Source organism: Anabrus simplex, chromosome 1 (assembly GCF_040414725.1).
Source record: "Anabrus simplex isolate iqAnaSimp1 chromosome 1, ASM4041472v1, whole genome shotgun sequence".
Lineage (NCBI taxonomy): Eukaryota > Metazoa > Arthropoda > Insecta > Orthoptera > Tettigoniidae > Anabrus > Anabrus simplex.
This window is the reverse complement of record NC_090265.1, coordinates 510927764-510945958: the sequence shown is the minus strand read 5'-3', so window position 1 is coordinate 510945958 and position 18195 is coordinate 510927764. Positions and strand designations below refer to the sequence as shown.

Sequence of the window (18195 nt, the reverse complement as noted above, 5' to 3'; positions counted from 1 at the left end):
ATGGCAAATAAGCTAATATGGGAAGGACAGCTGATTCAGAAAGTGATGGAACCAGCCAGCTAGAGGGAAAAATATCCTGGACGTGGTGCTGGTAAAACCAGATGAGCTCTATAGTGAAACCGAAGTAGTTAAAAAAATGTGATAGAAAGGATGGTCTTAAAAGTAGGTCTTATTATGCAGTACAGTAGAATCTCAATCATATGTTCCCGGAAGCTACGTTTTCCTGTATTGTCCGTTCAAATTATGTGGTCCCGCGAGCATACTAATTAAATCACGTTTTAAAAATCCCGCATTATCCGTTCCTCGAAGAAACAATTTCCCATATCAACCGTTCAGAAATTTGAGCCCTATCAATTCAAAATCCTCGATCACGCGTTTTTCAAGAAACAGTATCTCACGAAAGGACGGCAACGCATACTTGCGGATCTTGGTGTTCACGTCCAGTCATTGCAGTAATTTGAGTGAGCGGAAAAGCTATCGGCGGTGAACTTGCATTAGGAACCATCTTAGCATCACATTCGGGTGGTGTTGTTTAGAGAATCGAAATCACAAAGCAGAGAGTGTCCACAACAATTGGAAGGAGACGGAGCGCATTTCAACAGCTCTACTTGAAGACGGAACGAGTTTCGTCAAATGTTCGTACTTGCAAAGCGTCTACATTATGTCCAGAGTTAGATGTTTACTTTTCTTCCCCCCCCCCCGAGTGTATCGCCGAACAGGTTTTCGGCATTTCCCTCAGGGCAGTGTATAGTCGCTGAGCTTTCAGACAGCATTCTGAACAGCTCCTTCTTAAGTAACACAAATTTAGTATTTTAATATTATCGCATACGATTACATTATCGAGACCAGAGCAGATGTTGCACCTTCTTACGTACATAAAGCCATGGGAGGTTTTGGGATTGCCTATTACTGTTTTGGTCCTAATGTAAGACTAGGAATTTCACGTTATTGTGTTAAAATATTAAAACCGCAGTTGTTTTATTTGCGCACATTGCATGGAAAAGCTTTTGCATCATTTTGCACTCATACGGACTTGGACAGCGAGCGCGTTTTCCAGCTGAGGTCAAGGTCGTGAATAACCGTAATTTCGGAAGTTTTGATAATACTTTTTCTCCTTCCAATTTAATCGTGATTAGTGACGGACATAATTGAATATAATGCATTCGAAAACTTGAGAATCGATACTTACATTCGAAACAATATTCTCGAGTTCAACATAACTTTTAAAAGTCGATGTAGGCCGTAGGCCTAATTTGCACAGTACAAGATTTCCACAAACTGACTGCGAACAGTATACCAGTGACCAAATTACAATGGAATTTTTAAAGAAAAAGGGATTTCGCCATCATGTTGGGCGCTTTTGTATCCGGTGTGCTTTATTTTATTAGATTAGAGAATTAAAAACTACTTGTAGTCGATTGTTTGGCTTGATGTTTTTAGTTTTTTCGAACAGTTTGACCGATCAAAGTTGCTGAACTGAAAGAAGTTTTCAGAGGAAACCGACAAAGTTTCCCCGGTAAAACTGAATGTAAAGGTTTGAGATTTTTAAGTTGCGTACCGGTAATTAACGTCGTGGTCGAACTCGCCGCCTCTCACCCAGAGGACCCAGGCTCGATTCCCGGCCAGGTCAGGCCTTTTTACCTGGATATGGGGGCGGGTTCCAGGTTCACTCATTCTACGATTACCTTTAATTGAGGCGTTTATTTAATGGTGAGATGGCGACCCCAGTCTAGAGATCCAGGAATAACGGCTGAGAGGATTCGTCACACTGACCATGCGTCACCTCGTTATCTGCAGGCGTTCGGACCGAGCAGCGGTCGCTTGGTAGGCAGAAAGCCCATTGGGGCTGTAGTTTGGTTTGGTTTAGGGGTGTTTGTAAGATTTTCAGTATACATATTTCTTTTTTGTGATGTTTAGCCAAATTCTTCATGGTTCATTCATTCACAGATTTTCCGTTTTCCCATGTTGTGCTTTTTTTTTTTTTTTTTTTTTTTTTCGGTGGTCCCTCCAAAAACGGAGAATCGAGGTTCCACTGTACCATATGGTTGATAAAGCAGGCATGAGGCAGTTTAAAAAAAGTAACTATGATCAATGGAAAGCGGTAAATAAGAATGTAAACAGACTCTGGGATCGGTTTAAAGCAATTGTTGATTAATGTGAAAACAGGTTTGTACCGTTAAAGGTGGTAAGGAATGTTAAAGACCCACCTTATTATAATAGAGAAATAAAGAGACTAAGGAGGAGGTAAAGATTGGAAAGAAATAGAGTTAGAAATGGCTGTGGAAGTAAGGAGAAATTGAAGGAACTTCCTAGGAAATTGAATCTCTCAAAGAAGGCAGTTAAGGGTAACATGATGGCAAGCATAATTGGACGTAGTGTTGCATTCGTAGACTGAGGGACAATTTGCTCATTTCAGGCTTCTCCTGCATTCTGGTGGCCAAGGCTTCAAACTTCTATATAAAATAAGAAATGCCAACTTTCTACAGTAAAAGTTCCTGTAAATTAAAAAAACCTAAGCGCCACATGATTGAAGTCCGTTACTGTGTTTTGCATTTGAAGTCCAAGGCAATAGTAGACCAACCGACTAAACATTCTGCAATTGTAGACCAAGTGAGAGACTTGGTCTATAAATGCTTTGGTTCTTAATGTTGGTGTGTAGTTCTGGGGGGCTTTTAGTTTTAAAATGAAGGTTGTTTTTCTTAATACTGCATTCGGCATCTGCATTGTTTAGCAGCTGCAGTATATACTGGCGGGTTTGTGTGTCTAAGAATGCGTAATTCCTTCTTTATAATCCCACTTCTGTATTGTTTAGCAACTGCTGCAGTATTTACAAATCTCCTAGTAAGCTCCAAACATGCATCCTTCAAGAGGAAAGAAGATGTTAGAAACATTAGGAATAACTGTTATGAAAACGCAAGATAGATTTTTCATATTCCTATTAAAACTGATTTAATTGTAAGGTTTATAATCGGATATTTAACATTTTTCAATATCTATTTTAGGCATCTCCACAAGATCTGCCTTCTGACAAAGAGCTTGCTGAACACCGCATTCAATAAGTAACTAATCCCGCACAACACTTTCAAATCAATTTTCTTATACCTACTGAACGTGGCGGGGGTGTTTCTGATCTACATGATCAATTTGATCGACCTAAAACTGACATGAATCACTGTGAAAGTAATACATTTTCACCTTCAGTCAACCAGGAACTTCTGGCTTGTGATATGTCACTTCCAATTGGAAGAGAATGTGTTTCGCCTGAAGTCATCACATTTGGTGATTTAATGTCAAATTTGAGTGGCCGTAATAGTTCCAACAGAACAGCTCAGGAATCTGTTGAAATCGAAGTGTCCAACCCTGAGTTGTGTGCATTAATAGAAACAAAATTAAGGAATGTTGGGGAAATAAGCCACTCTGACGAAGATGTACATGTTTTAAACGAGTGTTTTCTAATGATAAGCCTCAGAAAGACCGTGATGATATTCCACGCTTGTACCACAAGTGTTCAGATATCAGTATTCTTTCAAACAACATTTCTATTATAAATGAAATATTTCCTAGCATATCAGGAAATATTTTATGCCAAAATTTTGACAAAATGCTGGAAACTGGCACCTCCAATAATTTCACCCCACATGGAGATACTGGGACATCAGATGTGGAGATAGAATTGGACACTAGCTTTGCTATTTCAGATGGCCTCCCAAGAAAAGGAAGAAAGTGAAAAATGAAAAATGAAGATCAAACGGGACAAATTAAGAAAAGGAAGGTGAATACCAATCAAGACTACATCAATACCAGGGGGATATTCACATTCAGTAAAGAATTTCGGGATTACGAATGTAATTGCAGGCTCAAATGCCACAAATTAGTTTTAGTGGACCAGAGACCAGTGATATTTACTCATTTTCATAAAGCTAGCTCTTATGAAGCTAGATGCCAAATAATAGCAAGAATGGTTAAAGAGGTCAGTATGAAGCGGAAGAGAGCACTAGGATCTGAGAAGCAGAATGCATCCAGAGAGTATTTTCTGTGCAATAGGAAAGTGTGTAAAGCAATATTTTTTACAAACATTACGGGTGTCGAGTTGTGTTGTTGACAAAGTTTTTAAAAAAAAACGAAGCGAATTGAAACCGTGGATGGGAGAGGGAGTGCTGGAAGATATAATAAACTACCAGAAGCTAAGTCTGTGAAGTATGTGAGCACATTTCAAAGTTTCCGAATTATAAATCACATTATTTTCGTTCACAAACAAAGGCAGAGTATTTAAGTCCAGGTACTACTCTCAAATTGATTTACGGTCTCTACTGTGAAAACTATGCGAATCCTGTTTCTTTAGCATCGTATAAAAAAATATTTCTAACCAAGTTTAACCTAAAGTGTAAAACACTAAAGAAAGATGCATGCAATACATGTGATGCGTTTACCATGAGGATAGAGAATTAATCAGAATTGGATTCTTCACTAGCAAAAGAACATGAAAGTCATTTAGAGGAAGTAAACCTTGCAAGGAATCCCATGAAGCAGAATTTCTTACAGGCTAAAAACGACACGCCGAGAGAAACTGAATGCATTTCGTTCGATTTGGAAAAGACATTGCCACTCCCAAGAATACAAACAAATGTAGTGTTCTATAAACGCCAACTTTGGTTGTATAACTGCGATATTCATGATTCTAAGGACAAAGGATTTTGTTACGTGTGGGTGGAAGGAGATGCTGGAAGAGGAGCCCAAGAAATTGGATCGTGTTTAAGAAAAAACATACTGACTCATGTATCACCAGGCACAACATATATGATTCTCTGGTCAGATTCATGTGGGGGCCAGAATCGAAATATAAAAATATCTTTGTTGCTGAAAACTATTCTAGAAGAACATCCTAGCCTACTGACTATCACACAACGCTTTCTAGTTCCTGGACACAGTTTTCTGAAAAACGACTCGGACTTTGGTGATATTGAGTCTGCATTAAAGTTCCAGCAACGTCGTTATGTGCCATAGGATTACATTAATAATGAAGTCTTGCAGAAAGAGAAATCCGTTACAAGTCTTCCAAATGGTAAAGGATGACTTTGTAGGTACATCGGCAATAGAAGGTGCGATCACCAACAGGAAGAAAAGCGTTGAGGGTGAAAAGGTAAACTGGTTATTGTTCAAAGAAATCAGAGCCTCTGTAAGTTTTTGTGAAAAGTGATCTAAGGCTGGAAACCTATACGGAAATAAACATTGGAAAAGGAACTGGTCGAAAATCTGTCGGCGACAGCATACATTTCTCAAGAAAACTGCTTAAACTGTGGCCGGAAGGAAAACCAATAAGCTCAGAAAAATTACGTGATATGAAATCCATGTTTCACTTGATCCTTAAAGACTGTTTGGAGTTTTATCAAAAGTAAGTTAGTTCTCCTACCATAGCTGATGATATCGAAGGTTTATTAGGAAAACCTGATTTCGAAATAACTCATGAAGTCGTTTGTGAAGGTGAAATTTACTCTTTTTCTTACGTTGATTTTACTATTATTATTTGCATTATGTAGTTGTGAAGTTCCTTCACTATAATGACCACGGGAATGGGTAATAATAAAAGAGTTAGTATTGACTATGGAATGTAAAATATTAACAGTGTTGTACTGTGATATTGTGCTTGATAGTTTTTTCCTGTAGAAATGTGCTAGTTTTGTATTAATCTGTTTCGCATTTGTAGACTAAACGCCACCTGGTGCTTGGACTCTGATTGCATTATAGAATTTCTGAAATCACTTGTATACTAGGACGCTTTTTTTTATCAAAATAAGATACTCAAATAAGGTTTTTGCTTATATTATTTTAGAAAAACAAAATTTGGTGCTACGTGAATATAATAAGATTTGATTTATAGAAAAATGCACGAGGTAGATAGTTTTTCTTTAAGCATCCGCAAAGACACCTCTTTCTCGAAACATAAATTTTTTTGCTTGGTCTATCATTGCACAACACCATCCAATAGGCAGTCATACAAATTTTAGCGAAAAATGGAAGGGTATATTTTAAGACAAAAACAGGTTCCAAGAAGGACATCCCAAGAATCATTAATGAACAAGGGGAGTGCGTAATGTGAGGATCTTCAAAAGGTAGAAGTATTCAGTCAGCAGTATGTAAAGATTGTTGATTACAAGGATAATGTCCAGATAGAGGAGGTGAATAATGCTAAAGAAGTATTAAAATTTACATACGATAACAGTGGCATTTATAATAAGATACAAAATTTGAAAACTAGAAAAGTGGCTGGAATGGATAAGATTTCTGGGGATATACCAAAGGCAATGATTATCATTTGCATGAGAGAGCTCTACGAAATGAATGGAGAGTTGCTCTAGTAGTTGCTGTGTTTAAAGGAAAGGGTGGTAGACATAAAGCTGAAAATTACAGGTCAGTAAGTTTGACGTGTTGCATGTAAGCTTTGGGAAGGCATTCTTTCTGATTATATTAGACATGTTTGCGAAATTTTTTTTATTTTATGAAATACTTCCTCTCATGCAGAGGCTGCCTTGCGACAAAGTATACTTTTACATTTATTTTTAGAAGAGAAATAGATATACTGTACTTGAGAAATGTTGAAGGTAACCTAATTGTAACAGTGATTTCTTAAAATTATCAGTGAGCCCGTTAAAGCTATGATGGCAATCTCCCGTAATGTTGTAACTGGCAGAGACATCTTTTTCCAGAAATTAGCGGCAAAAGCGGGAATCGTTCCCCTTGCTCCAATCATTAGACCTACTATGTCGATTACCTCTATCTGTTATTTCTCCCTGTAGTAAGGAATTGTTGGTAAATATTCCTTTTCTCTAGGTTAACATCTGAGGGCTGCGTCTTATGGCTTTCAAAGCGAATTGTGGGGTCGATGGTATAACCTCTCTTCTTATTCTTGAAAGCAGTGATGTCAATCTTTCTGTGGCTTCTGTTGTGCGCTAAGCCATGAACCTCTTCAAATACCTGGAAACCATGGTCTTTTAGCGTTGCCGCAATTAACGAGCGGATGTTATGATGGCGCGTATTCCTTAAAAGTTCACCATGAGGACAAGATCCCAAAACATGTGCAAGAGTTTCAATCTCCTTGAGGCAGCGCCTACAAAGGGAATCGTTCTGAGATCTTCCTGGTACCGATCTAACTGCTGAAATGTTTGCTGTCGTCTTAATTGCTTCACGCCATTCACTACATGATAAGCCTTGATGGTCTCGAATCCAGGAGTTGGCAGGAGTATATTCATTGTACAAACATACACCTCTTCCTTTCTGCTGCAAGTTACTCCACTCACTAAATGCCCTTTCTCTCAGTACTCTTCTCACTTTCCTGGCATCTGTTATTTCTAGGCGTGGATGTAGCAAATTGTCAGATGGATGGACATTGAGGGATTGTAGTGAGAGAGTTATTTCTTCTTTCAGCTTTCTTGTAGCACAGATGTATTCGTCATCTGAGCTTAATAGTACCTTACAGATGTTAATGTGCCGAAGATGAGCTTCCCAAGTGGCGCAGAAGAGTCCCAACCCCTTACATTTTTTCTCAGTGTAGACCATTCCTTTAGGAATGTTTGCAGGTATTTGAAGAATTCCCTTAAGAACACTTCGAATTAGTATGTTTGTATCAGCAAGGAACTTTTTCGGAATCTTCCCTGGCTTGATAGTTTGGAAAGGATATATGAGAGATGGGCATATAACTGTGTTTATTACTTCAAATTTCTGGTCAGCCTGTAATAGGCAGTTCGGTTTTATGAAAGGTTATTCAATTGAACCTCAACTTGTAGGATTCCAGCAAGATACAGCAGATATCTTGGATATTCAGGAGGTCAAATGGACTGTATTGCGATTGACCTGTCTAAAGTATTTAATAGGGTGGATCATGGGAGACTACTGGCAAAAATGATTGCAATTGGACTAGACAGGACTGACTGAACAGGTTATTATATTTCTAGAAAATAGATCTCTGAGAATTAGAGTAGGTGAAGCTTTATCTGACCCTGTAATAATTAGGAGGGGAATTCCTCAAGGCAGTATTATTGGACCTTTATGTTTTCTTATATATATAAATGATGATCATCATCATCATCATCATCATTTCCCTTTATCCAGCTGTAGCCGGGTAGGGGCAAATATGGTTCCTCTCCACTTTCTTCGGTCTTTCCACCACTCCTCCTCCAACACTGTGTCCCAGTCCAAGTTTCTTTCTATAATGCTGCGTTGGATGGTATCCTTCCATCTCAACTGTGGTCGTCCACGGCCTTTCCTTCCTTGGATTTGCATTTCCATAACCTTTTTTGGCATTCTTTCATCGCTCATTCGCTTTATGTGCCCAAACCATCTTAGTCGGCTCTTCTCTATTCTATCATTCATTTTTTCCACTCCAATTTCTTCCCGGATTTTCTCATTCCTTATTTTGTCTCTTCTACTCTTCTGTATCATACTCCTCAAGAATTTCATTTCGGCCACCTGTATTCGACTCTCATCCTTCTTTGTCATTGTCCAAGTTTCTGCTCCATAAGTTGTTATGGGTACGTAATACATCTTGTACATAGTATCCTTTGCTTCCATTGGCACATCTTTGTCCCATAACATATTTCTTACACTATGATAGAAACAACTTCCAGCTTGAATCCTTTTACTAATCTCAGCATCCAGTCGAGCATTCTCCATTAATTCACTCCCCAGGTATTTAAATGTTTCCACTACTTCCAGGTGCTTGTCTGCAAGTCTAATCTGACCTTTCCCTTCTTTCTCCCCTCTAGTCATAACAAGAGTTTTACTCTTTTCTGCACTTATTTTCAATCCACGTTCTTCAATCTTCCCATTCACCACATTCAACTGTTCTTGAACCTTCCTGTCGTCTTCTTCCCAAATCACAATATCATCTGCAAATAACATGATGTTCATTTCTCTTCCTCCATATGCTGCTTTTGCTGTTCTCATGATGTCATCCATGACTATTGTAAACAGGATTGGTGATAGAACACTTCCCTGTCCCAGCCCACTAGTTATTTTGAACTAACTTGTCCTGCCAACTTGTGTTTGCACGCAACTACAACATTCCTTATACAATGCCATGATCATTTTCATTTATATAAGGAAAATATAAATGATATGAGTAAATAAGCGGAATCAGAGGTAAGGCTTTTTGCAGATGACGTTATTCTGTATAGAGTAATACAGTAAATAAGTTACAAGATTGTGAGCAACTGCAAAATGACCTCGATAATGTAGTGAGATGGACAGCAGGCAATGGTATGTTGATTAACAGGCTTAAAAGTCAGGTTGTGAGTTTCACAAATAGAAAAAGTCCTCTGAGTTTTAATTACTGCGTTGATGGGGTGAAAGTTCCTTTTGGGGATTCTTGTAAGTATCTAGGTGTTAATATAAGGAAAGATCTTCATTGGGGTGATCATATAAATGGGATTGTAAATAAAGGGTACAGATCTCTGCACATGGTTATTTGGGTGTTTAAGGGTTGTAGTAAGGATGTAAAGGAGAGGGCATCCTCACCAGGATTACCGTACTTGATTCAAGAACTGGAAAAAGTCCAGAGATAAGCAGCTCGATTTGTTCTGGGTGATTTCTGACAAAAGAGTAGTGTTACAAAAATGTTGCAAAGTTTGGGCTGGGAAGAATTGGGAGAAAGTAGACGAGCTGCTCGACTAAGTGGTATGTAATACCAATATAAATAGTCCGTTATTGGACATTATAAATTTTCCAGCCAGCTCATTCCTATAATAGAATGTCGTTCTCTCTTCACTATTTCCAGAGATCCAGTGACGTTACACATAGACACTGTACAACCGGTCACTGCGGCTAGCGATGTATGATAAAGTGGCGGTCGTTTATTTTCAACGAGTCTTGTGTGTGCGTGTGCAGGGCTGAAAAGAAACAGTGTGGGTACTGCGGTTTTTGCCAGTGTTGTTCATTATTGTCAGGCTGCGAATGCAAAACGACCCTTGTATTTTCACATGAGATTCTGAGAAAAAACCGTTGTCTTGGATTCAGAGAAATACTGTATCACTCCAGAGGCTTCTGTGACAAATATTTCAGTTTTATTCTTCAAACAGCATCACCTAACCTAACCATACATTTATCATGAAAACATATTTCAAACACACCTCCTCGCTAAAAATTTACGTTTACCTAGGAGAATAACGGATTTTGTTATGGGCGTAAGAGAAATAGAGGGAGACCAAGACGACAATGGTTAGACTCAGTTTCTAGCGATTTAAAGATGAGAGGTATAGAACTAAATGAGGCCACAGCAGTAGTTGTAAATAGAGGGTTGTGGCGACATTTAGTAAATTCACAGAGGCTTGCAGACTGAACGCTGAAAGGCATAATGGTCTATAATTATGATGTATGTATGTATGTATTGTATAGCTATGAGGCTGTGGAAATCTCTATTTCCATTCTTTACAAAAATAAGTGAAGCAATGTGCCAAATACGGGTCTAACCACCAAAATCTCTATTATGAGTTAATTGTGAAAAACGTCGTCGTGGACTGGAGGTAGATCCCTTTTCCATGCAAGACAAAAATTCTCCACCCTCTAGCACAGCAACAAGTTCCCAATTCTTCCACATGACTACGCCACTATGCAGGAACGTCCATATAGAACCTCATTGCGATGAGAGCTCACTTTCAGAAAAAGTAATACCAATATAAATGGTCCATTATTGGACATTATAAATTTTCCAGCTAACTCATTCCTGGTTGCCAGCGTTTCGCTCTAGTGTGCTAGGCTGGGCTCATCAGTTGGTACCTAGCACACCTACCAGGACGCATGGCTAGTGCATACCGTGGAGGCCACTGCGTAGGCCAATTGTAGCCACCGGCAGTGCCAATGCACTATGAGACACTCTGTCTCACTACTGAAAATTGATGCCTGCTTGGCCATCAGATAATACAGACGTTGATTCCCATAGGGAATCTGTAGTATTTGTTCCGAATGAGTAAATTTATAATACCAATATAAATGGTCCGTTATTGGACATTATAAATTTTCCAGCTAACTCATTCCTGGTTGCCAGCGTTTCGCCCTCGTGTGCTAGGCTGGGCTCATCAGTTGGTACCTAGCACACCTACCAAGACGCATGGCTAGTGCATACCGTGGAGGCCACTGCGTAGGCCAATTGTAGCCACCGGCAGTGCCAATGCACTATGAGACACTCTGTCTCACTACTGAAAATTGATGCCTGCTTGGCCATCAGATAATACAGACGTTGATTCCCATAGGGAATCTGTAGTATTTGTTCCGAATGAGTAAATTTATAATACCAATATAAATGGTCCATTATTGGACATTATAAATTTTCCAGCTAACTCATTCCTGGTTGCCAGCGTTTCGCCCTCGTGTGCTAGGCTGGGCTCATCAGTTGGTACCTAGCACACCTACCACATGGCTAGTGCATACCGTGGAGGCCACTGCGTAGGCCAATTGTAGCCACCGGCAGTGCCAATGCACTATGAGACACTCTGTCTCACTACTGAAAATTGATGCCTGCTTGGCCATCAGATAATACAGACGTTGATTCCCATAGGGAATCTGTAGTATTTGTTCCGAATGAGTAAATTTATAATACTATAATACTACAGATTCCCTATGGGAATCAACGTCTGTATTATCTGATGGCCAAGCAGGCATCAATTTTCAGTAGTGAGACAGAGTGTCTCATAGTGCATTGGCACTGCCGGTGGCTACAATTGGCCTACGCAGTGGCCTCCACGGTATGCACTAGCCATGCGTCTTGGTAGGTGTGCTAGGTACCAACTGATGAGCCCAGCCTAGCACACGAGGGCGAAACGCTGGCAACCAGGAATGAGTTAGCTGGAAAATTTATAATGTCCAATAATGGACCATTTATATTGGTATTATAAATTTACTCATTCGGAACAAATACTACAGATTCCCTATGGGAATCAACGTCTGTATTATCTGATGGCCAAGCAGGCATCAATTTTCAGTAGTGAGACAGAGTGTCTCATAATGCATTGGCACTGCCGGTGGCTACAATTGGCCTACGCAGTGGCCTCCACGGTATGCACTAGCCATGCGTCTTGGTAGGTGTGCTAGGTACCAACTGATGAGCCCAGCCTAGCACACGAGGGCGAAACGCTGGCAACCAGGAATGAGTTAGCTGGAAAATTTATAATGTCCAATAACGGACCATTTATATTGGTATTATAAATTTACTCATTCGGAACAAATACTACAGATTCCCTATGGGAATCAACGTCTGTATTTTCAGAAAAAGTATCGGTTAGATCCCTTTTCAGCACATCGCTTTAATTCCTGCTCCTAGCTTAATATTATTATCATCATTTATGTTACTATTACTTTTCAGTTTGTTTCTCCGCTGGACTAAAGGTGAGGACCGCCCTCCTAGTGGAAGCCTTGTACATTTGGTCACCAAGAATTTTGCTACTGAACTTCATATGGTTTGATGGGAGTGAAGAGACCAATCAGGAAGGAATCTCATCACATAAAGAAGAGGCTACATGTTTAATTTCATTTGCTCTGGTGTAGATATTAAAAAGAGATATTCTGTTGTCTCTGACTAATTCTGATCGGTGTTATCATGGTCCATGACGTTAACAAATTAATTTACTTGTTGCAATACATTTTCCTCTTTGACATTCTGTATTGATCATTCCAATCGTCTTCCTTGTGCAATACGTTGACTGAGTTTCAGTACCTAATGTTTTTTAATTTTTAATTTTACCCCTTTCAAACCCAAGGTTACAATTTTTACAAATATACAAGATATATATTTATTCAGGAGAAAAGAATGAAATATTACAAGGAAATCAACTAAGTAACACCTTTTTAATATAAATTTGTAACGTAAACATTTGTGTGATGTGAATCATAATTGTTAATTTTTCTCAATTTCTTGGCTTTTATATTAAGCCAATTTAAACTGTAATTACAGAACATTTGAATAATTAAATGACATATATTGCCTAAGTCCTACAGTTTTAAGGGCGACACACAACTTCATTTCATGAGATTTTTAAATCGTTTGCATTCTTTTAAAGGCTCAAATTCATAATTATACAGTTGTTTAACAGTTAAATGGCATACTCTACTTTACTTCATGAAATTTTTCTGAAACTGTTTGAATTACTTGTTAGGGAGAGATACAGATCATCAGCACTTCACAACCAAGTCTTGTAGCTCCTTTGTAATTATTGGAACATTAACTAGTAGTTACAGGAAGAACAAAGTCTACATAAACATGTGGTACAGATTTGAACTGTCTGGCTGGCTTGATACTCTTACACAAGCTTTCAATTTTGCAGTTGTTATATAAGATTAGTGACACTCTTCGTTTTGTAATTGAATATTTTTATTCACTGCTCTACAGATTCCTCACAATCCTCGCATTAAGATTTCTCACTTTCCTCACATTAAAGAAATATGTTCTGACCTACAAATGTGTGTGGAGAAGGTCTGAAAGGGGTACTATGTTAGTTTTTGAAAGAGACAAGTCTGTTAAGTTTTAAAATGGTAATTATGGTTACTTATGTGCAATATTTGATATACAAACTTATTTTTGCTGTGTGTTTGTGAATTATTAAATTGTTTCATATTAAATGTTTAAGAGAATATTTACATAAATAGTTAATGTAATGAAGACAGGGTGGCTTTTAAGAAATATGGTATCTCAATCCATGTATAATTTGTATTTACCTTGGAAAAGGATTGTATTGTGAAATATATTTTTGTGGATTAGCGTTGAGCATCAAATACCAATTCCTTAATCAATCTTGTTGCTAACAAGTGAATATTCTCACATCACGTGCGTGTTTTCGGAAACTTTGTCATGTTATATTGTTGCTTGTGTGATGAACAACTCCCATGTAGAATATGAGCTGGTAATTATTAAAATAGGCAAAGTCAGCGTACACATTGGAAGTTGCTGGAAAGAGGCCCAAGAGACGACCAAGACAGCGATGGACCGATACAGTGCACAACGACCTGAAAGCTGTAAGACTACATCCAGACATGGCCCGAGACCGAATAAAATGGAGACAACGAATCCACACAGCGGACCCTGCCACCAGGCGTGACAAATGCTAAAGAAGAAGAAGAATGATTAAAATCTATATATATATAGAATAAGAGTTTTGTCTCTACATTGCTCAGAATTTGAAAATAATAGTATTTCTATATCAGTCATGTCCACAGTAGCAAGGAAATGCACTTTTTACTTTTCCGTAATTTCTGTCCGTATGTTTATATGGTTCATGTTTGTGGGTTACTGTAGTCACGTCCTAGTTCGTGAACCATGGGCAATGGCTGAGTGTCCTAGTAAGTGGTCCTGAGAGTTGGGATACCAGTTGCTATGGAATGGGATTGGGCATCTCGGACATATTCTGAGTCGTGGCCCTCCTTGTGCTCAGGCGGATAGGACTATAAAATTCACCGGTGGTCCATAACCCGTTAGAGGAGAGATCCTCACTTGGACTATGTGCAAGTAGGGCAGCATCCTGCTTCATGAATTTACCGAGCTCAGAACACTTTAAGCAAGCCTCGGACCTATGGAAGTAATGGAGTCCCACTCCCATTTGACAGGCGAGGGACTCCTTGGAGACAACTTGGCGAACGAAATGGAATTCGATGGGGAGCTATCAATATTAATGGGGCTTATGGAAGAAAGAAGGTAGAACTGGCTGAGTCAGCAAAGAGGATACATCTGGATGTGCTAGGAGTAGGTGATATTCGGGTAAGGGGAGATAATGAGGAAGAGGTGGGAGATTATACAGTGTACTTGACGGGTGTTAGAAAGGGAAGGGCAGAGTCTGGGGTAGGACTCTTTATCAGGAATACCATTGCACGCAACATAGTTTCGGTTAGGCACGTAAATGAGCGAATGATGTGGGTAGATTTGTCAGTGGGAGGAATTAGGACAAGAATTGTGTCCGTGTATTCACCATGTGAGGGTGCAGATGAGGGTGAAGTTGACAAGTTTTATGAAGCATTGAGTGACATCGTGGTCAGGGTCAACAGCAAGGATAGAATAGTGCTAATGGGCGATTTCAATGCGAGAGTTGGGAATAGAACTGAAGGATACGAAAGGGTGATTGGTAAATGTGGGGAAGATATGGAAGCTAATGGGAATGGGAAGCGTTTGCTGGACTTCTGTGCTAGTATGGGTTTAGCTGTTACGAATACATTCTTCAAGCATAAGGCTATTCACCGCTACACATGGGAGGCTAGGGGTACCAGATCCATAATAGACTATACCTTAACAGACTTTGAATTCAGGAAATCTGTTAGGAATGTACAAGTTTTTTGCGGATTTTTCGATGATACAGACCACTATCTGATCTGTAGTGAACTAAGTATCTCTAGGCCTAGGGTAGAGAAAGTGAAATCTGTCTGCAAACTAATAAGGGTAGAAAATCTCCAGGACGAGGAAATTAGACAGAAGTACATGGATATGATTAGTGAGAAGTTTCGAACAGTAGAGAGTAAGCAAGTTCAGGATATAGAAAGTGAATGGGTGGCATACAGGGATGCTGTAGTAGAAACAGCAAGGGAATGCCTAGGAACAACTGTGTGTAAAGATGGGAAAAGGCTAACATCTTGGTGGAATGATGAAGTGAGAGCAGCTTGTAATGTAAAAAGAAGGCTTATCAGAAATCGCTCCAAACAAGGGCCGCAGCAGACAGGGATTGGTACGTATATGAAAGAAACAGAGCGAAACAAATAGTTGTTGAATCCAAAAAGAAGTCATGGGAAGATTTTGGTAATAACGTGGAAAGGCTAGCTCAAGCAGCAGGGAAACCTTTCTGGACAGTAATAAAGAATCTTAGGAAGGGAGGGAAAAAGGAAATGAACAGTGTTTTGAGTAATTCAGGTGAACTCATAATAGGTCCCAGGGAATCACTGGAGAGGTGGAGGGAATATTTTGAACATCTTCTCAATGTAAAAGGAAATCATCCTGGTGGTGTTGCAAACAGCCAAGCTCATGGGGAGGAGGAAAATGATGTTGGTGAAATTATGCTTGAGGAAGTGGAAAGAATAGTAAATAAACTCCATTGTCATAAGGCAGCAGGAATAGATGAAATTAGACCTGAAATGGTGACGTATAGTGGGAAGGCAGGGATGAAATGGCTTCATAGAGTAGTAAAATTAGCGTGGAGTGTTGGTAAGGTACCTTCAGATTGGACAAAAGCAGTAATTGCACCTATCTATAAGCAAGGGAACAGGAAGGATTGCAACAACTATCGAGGTATCTCATTGATTAGTATACCAGGCAAAGTATTCACTGGCATCTTGGAAGGGAGGGTGCGATCAGTCGTTGAGAGGAAGTTGGATGAAAACCAGTGTGGTTTCAGACCAGAGAGGCTGTCAGGCTCAGATTTTCAGTATGCGCCAGGTAATTAAAAAATGCTACGAGAGGAATAGGCAGTTGTGTTTATGTTTCGTAGGTCTAGAGAAAGCATATGACAGGCTACCGAGGGAAAAGATGTTCGCCATACTGGGGGACTATGGAATTAAAGGTAGATTATTAAAATCAATCAAAGGCATTTATGTTGACAATTGGGCTTCAGTGAGAATTGATGGTAGAATGAGTTCTTGGTTCAGGGTACTTACAGGGGTTAGACAAGGCTGTAATCTTTCACCTTTGTTGTTCGTAGTTTACATGGATCATCTGCTGAAAGGTATAAAATGGCAGGGAGGGATTCAGTTAGGTGGAAATGTAGTAAGCAGTTTGGCCTATGCTGACGACTTGGTCTTAATGCCAGACTGTGCCGAAAGCCTGCAGTCTAATATTTTGGAACTTGAAAATAGGTGCAATGAGTATGGTATGAAAATTAGCCTCTCGAAGACTAAATTGATGTCAGTAGGTAAGAAATTCAAAAGAATTGAATGTCAGATTGGTGATACAAGGCTAGAACAGGTCGATAATTTCAAGTATTTAGGTTGTGTGTTCTCCCAGGATGGTAATATACTAAGTGAGATTGAATCAAGGTGTAGTAAAGCTAATGCAGTGAGCTCACAGTTGCGATCAGCAGTATTCTGTAAGAAGGAAGTCAGCTCCCAGACGAAACTATCTTTACATCGGTCTGTTTTCAGACCAACTTTGCTTTACGGGAGCGAAAGCTGGGTGGACTCAGGATATCTTATTCATAAGTTACAAGTAACAGACATGAAAGTAGCAAGAATGATTGCTGGTACAAACAGGTGGGAACAATGGCAGGATGGTACTCGGAATGAGGAGATAAAGGCTAATTTAGGAATGAACTCGATGGATGAAGCTGTACGCATAAACCGGCTTCGGTGGTGGGGTCATGTGAGGCGAATGGAGGAGGATAGGTTACCTAGGAGAATAATGGACTCTGTTATGGAGGGTAAGAGAAGTAGAGGGAGACCAAGACGACGATGGTTAGACTCGGGTTTTAACGATTTAAAGATAAGAGGTATAGAACTAAATGAGGCCACAACACTAGTTACAAATCGAGGATTGTGGCAACGTTTAGTAAACTCTCAGAGGCTTGCAGACTGAACGCTGAAAGGCATAACAGTCTATAATGTTAATGTATGTATGTATGTATGTGTGTGTGTATATATATGTATGTACACGCATCACAAGAAAATGGCTGAAGAAAATTTAATGAAAATTATGTTGAGTCCAGCCTTCGAAGTTTACACTCAGTCGTAATACGTTTAGTCCAGTATTTGTGGTGGAAAGGGACTTGAAGTGGGTTTGTTTAGATAAAAACTAGCACACATCAATAACACGTCTGCATTCATTCACTGCCACCCCAATCAATCAGTTTTTGTGTTATAACTTCGTGCTTCGCAGTTTCCTGTATTCGTTGGACTAATTAGATTCGTTCCAGTGACTGGGTATACTGCTATTAGCGAAGCACATTAAATTATAAATAAGAAGAATTACATTCGTTCCACGTGTGTGTATGCTTTTTACCATGTGCATATTCTTTGTTCACGAGGTTGGCGTCATATTCATTTAATGGTTTAAGGCTCTGTGCTTTGACATGTTTTAATGAAGTGTTCAACAACCTTGAGTGTTTGTTATAATTTTATGTGACGTTCAGTGATCCAGGTTCTTTTTGATTTTCAGTACATATTGAGACATTTGTTCTCAGACATTTTCATAGGCTACATTTGTATTGTAGATTATCCAATCCAAAAGAGACAGTACTTCCAGACATT

At 39.3% G+C, this 18195-nt stretch overlaps 1 protein-coding gene across 1 annotated transcript in view; it reads left to right on the top strand.

Moving 5' to 3' along the window:
- The window catches only part of Dhpr (dihydropteridine reductase), a 74569-nt gene extending 60829 nt beyond the window's left edge, over positions 1-13740 (top strand). The window contains exon 6 of the mRNA XM_067135396.2: positions 12350-13740. Coding sequence (XP_066991497.2) covers positions 12350-12449 — 100 coding nt within the window. The 3' untranslated portion in view covers positions 12450-13740. The remainder of the gene's footprint in view (positions 1-12349) is intronic.
- The last annotated feature ends 4455 nt before the right edge of the window (positions 13741-18195 follow it).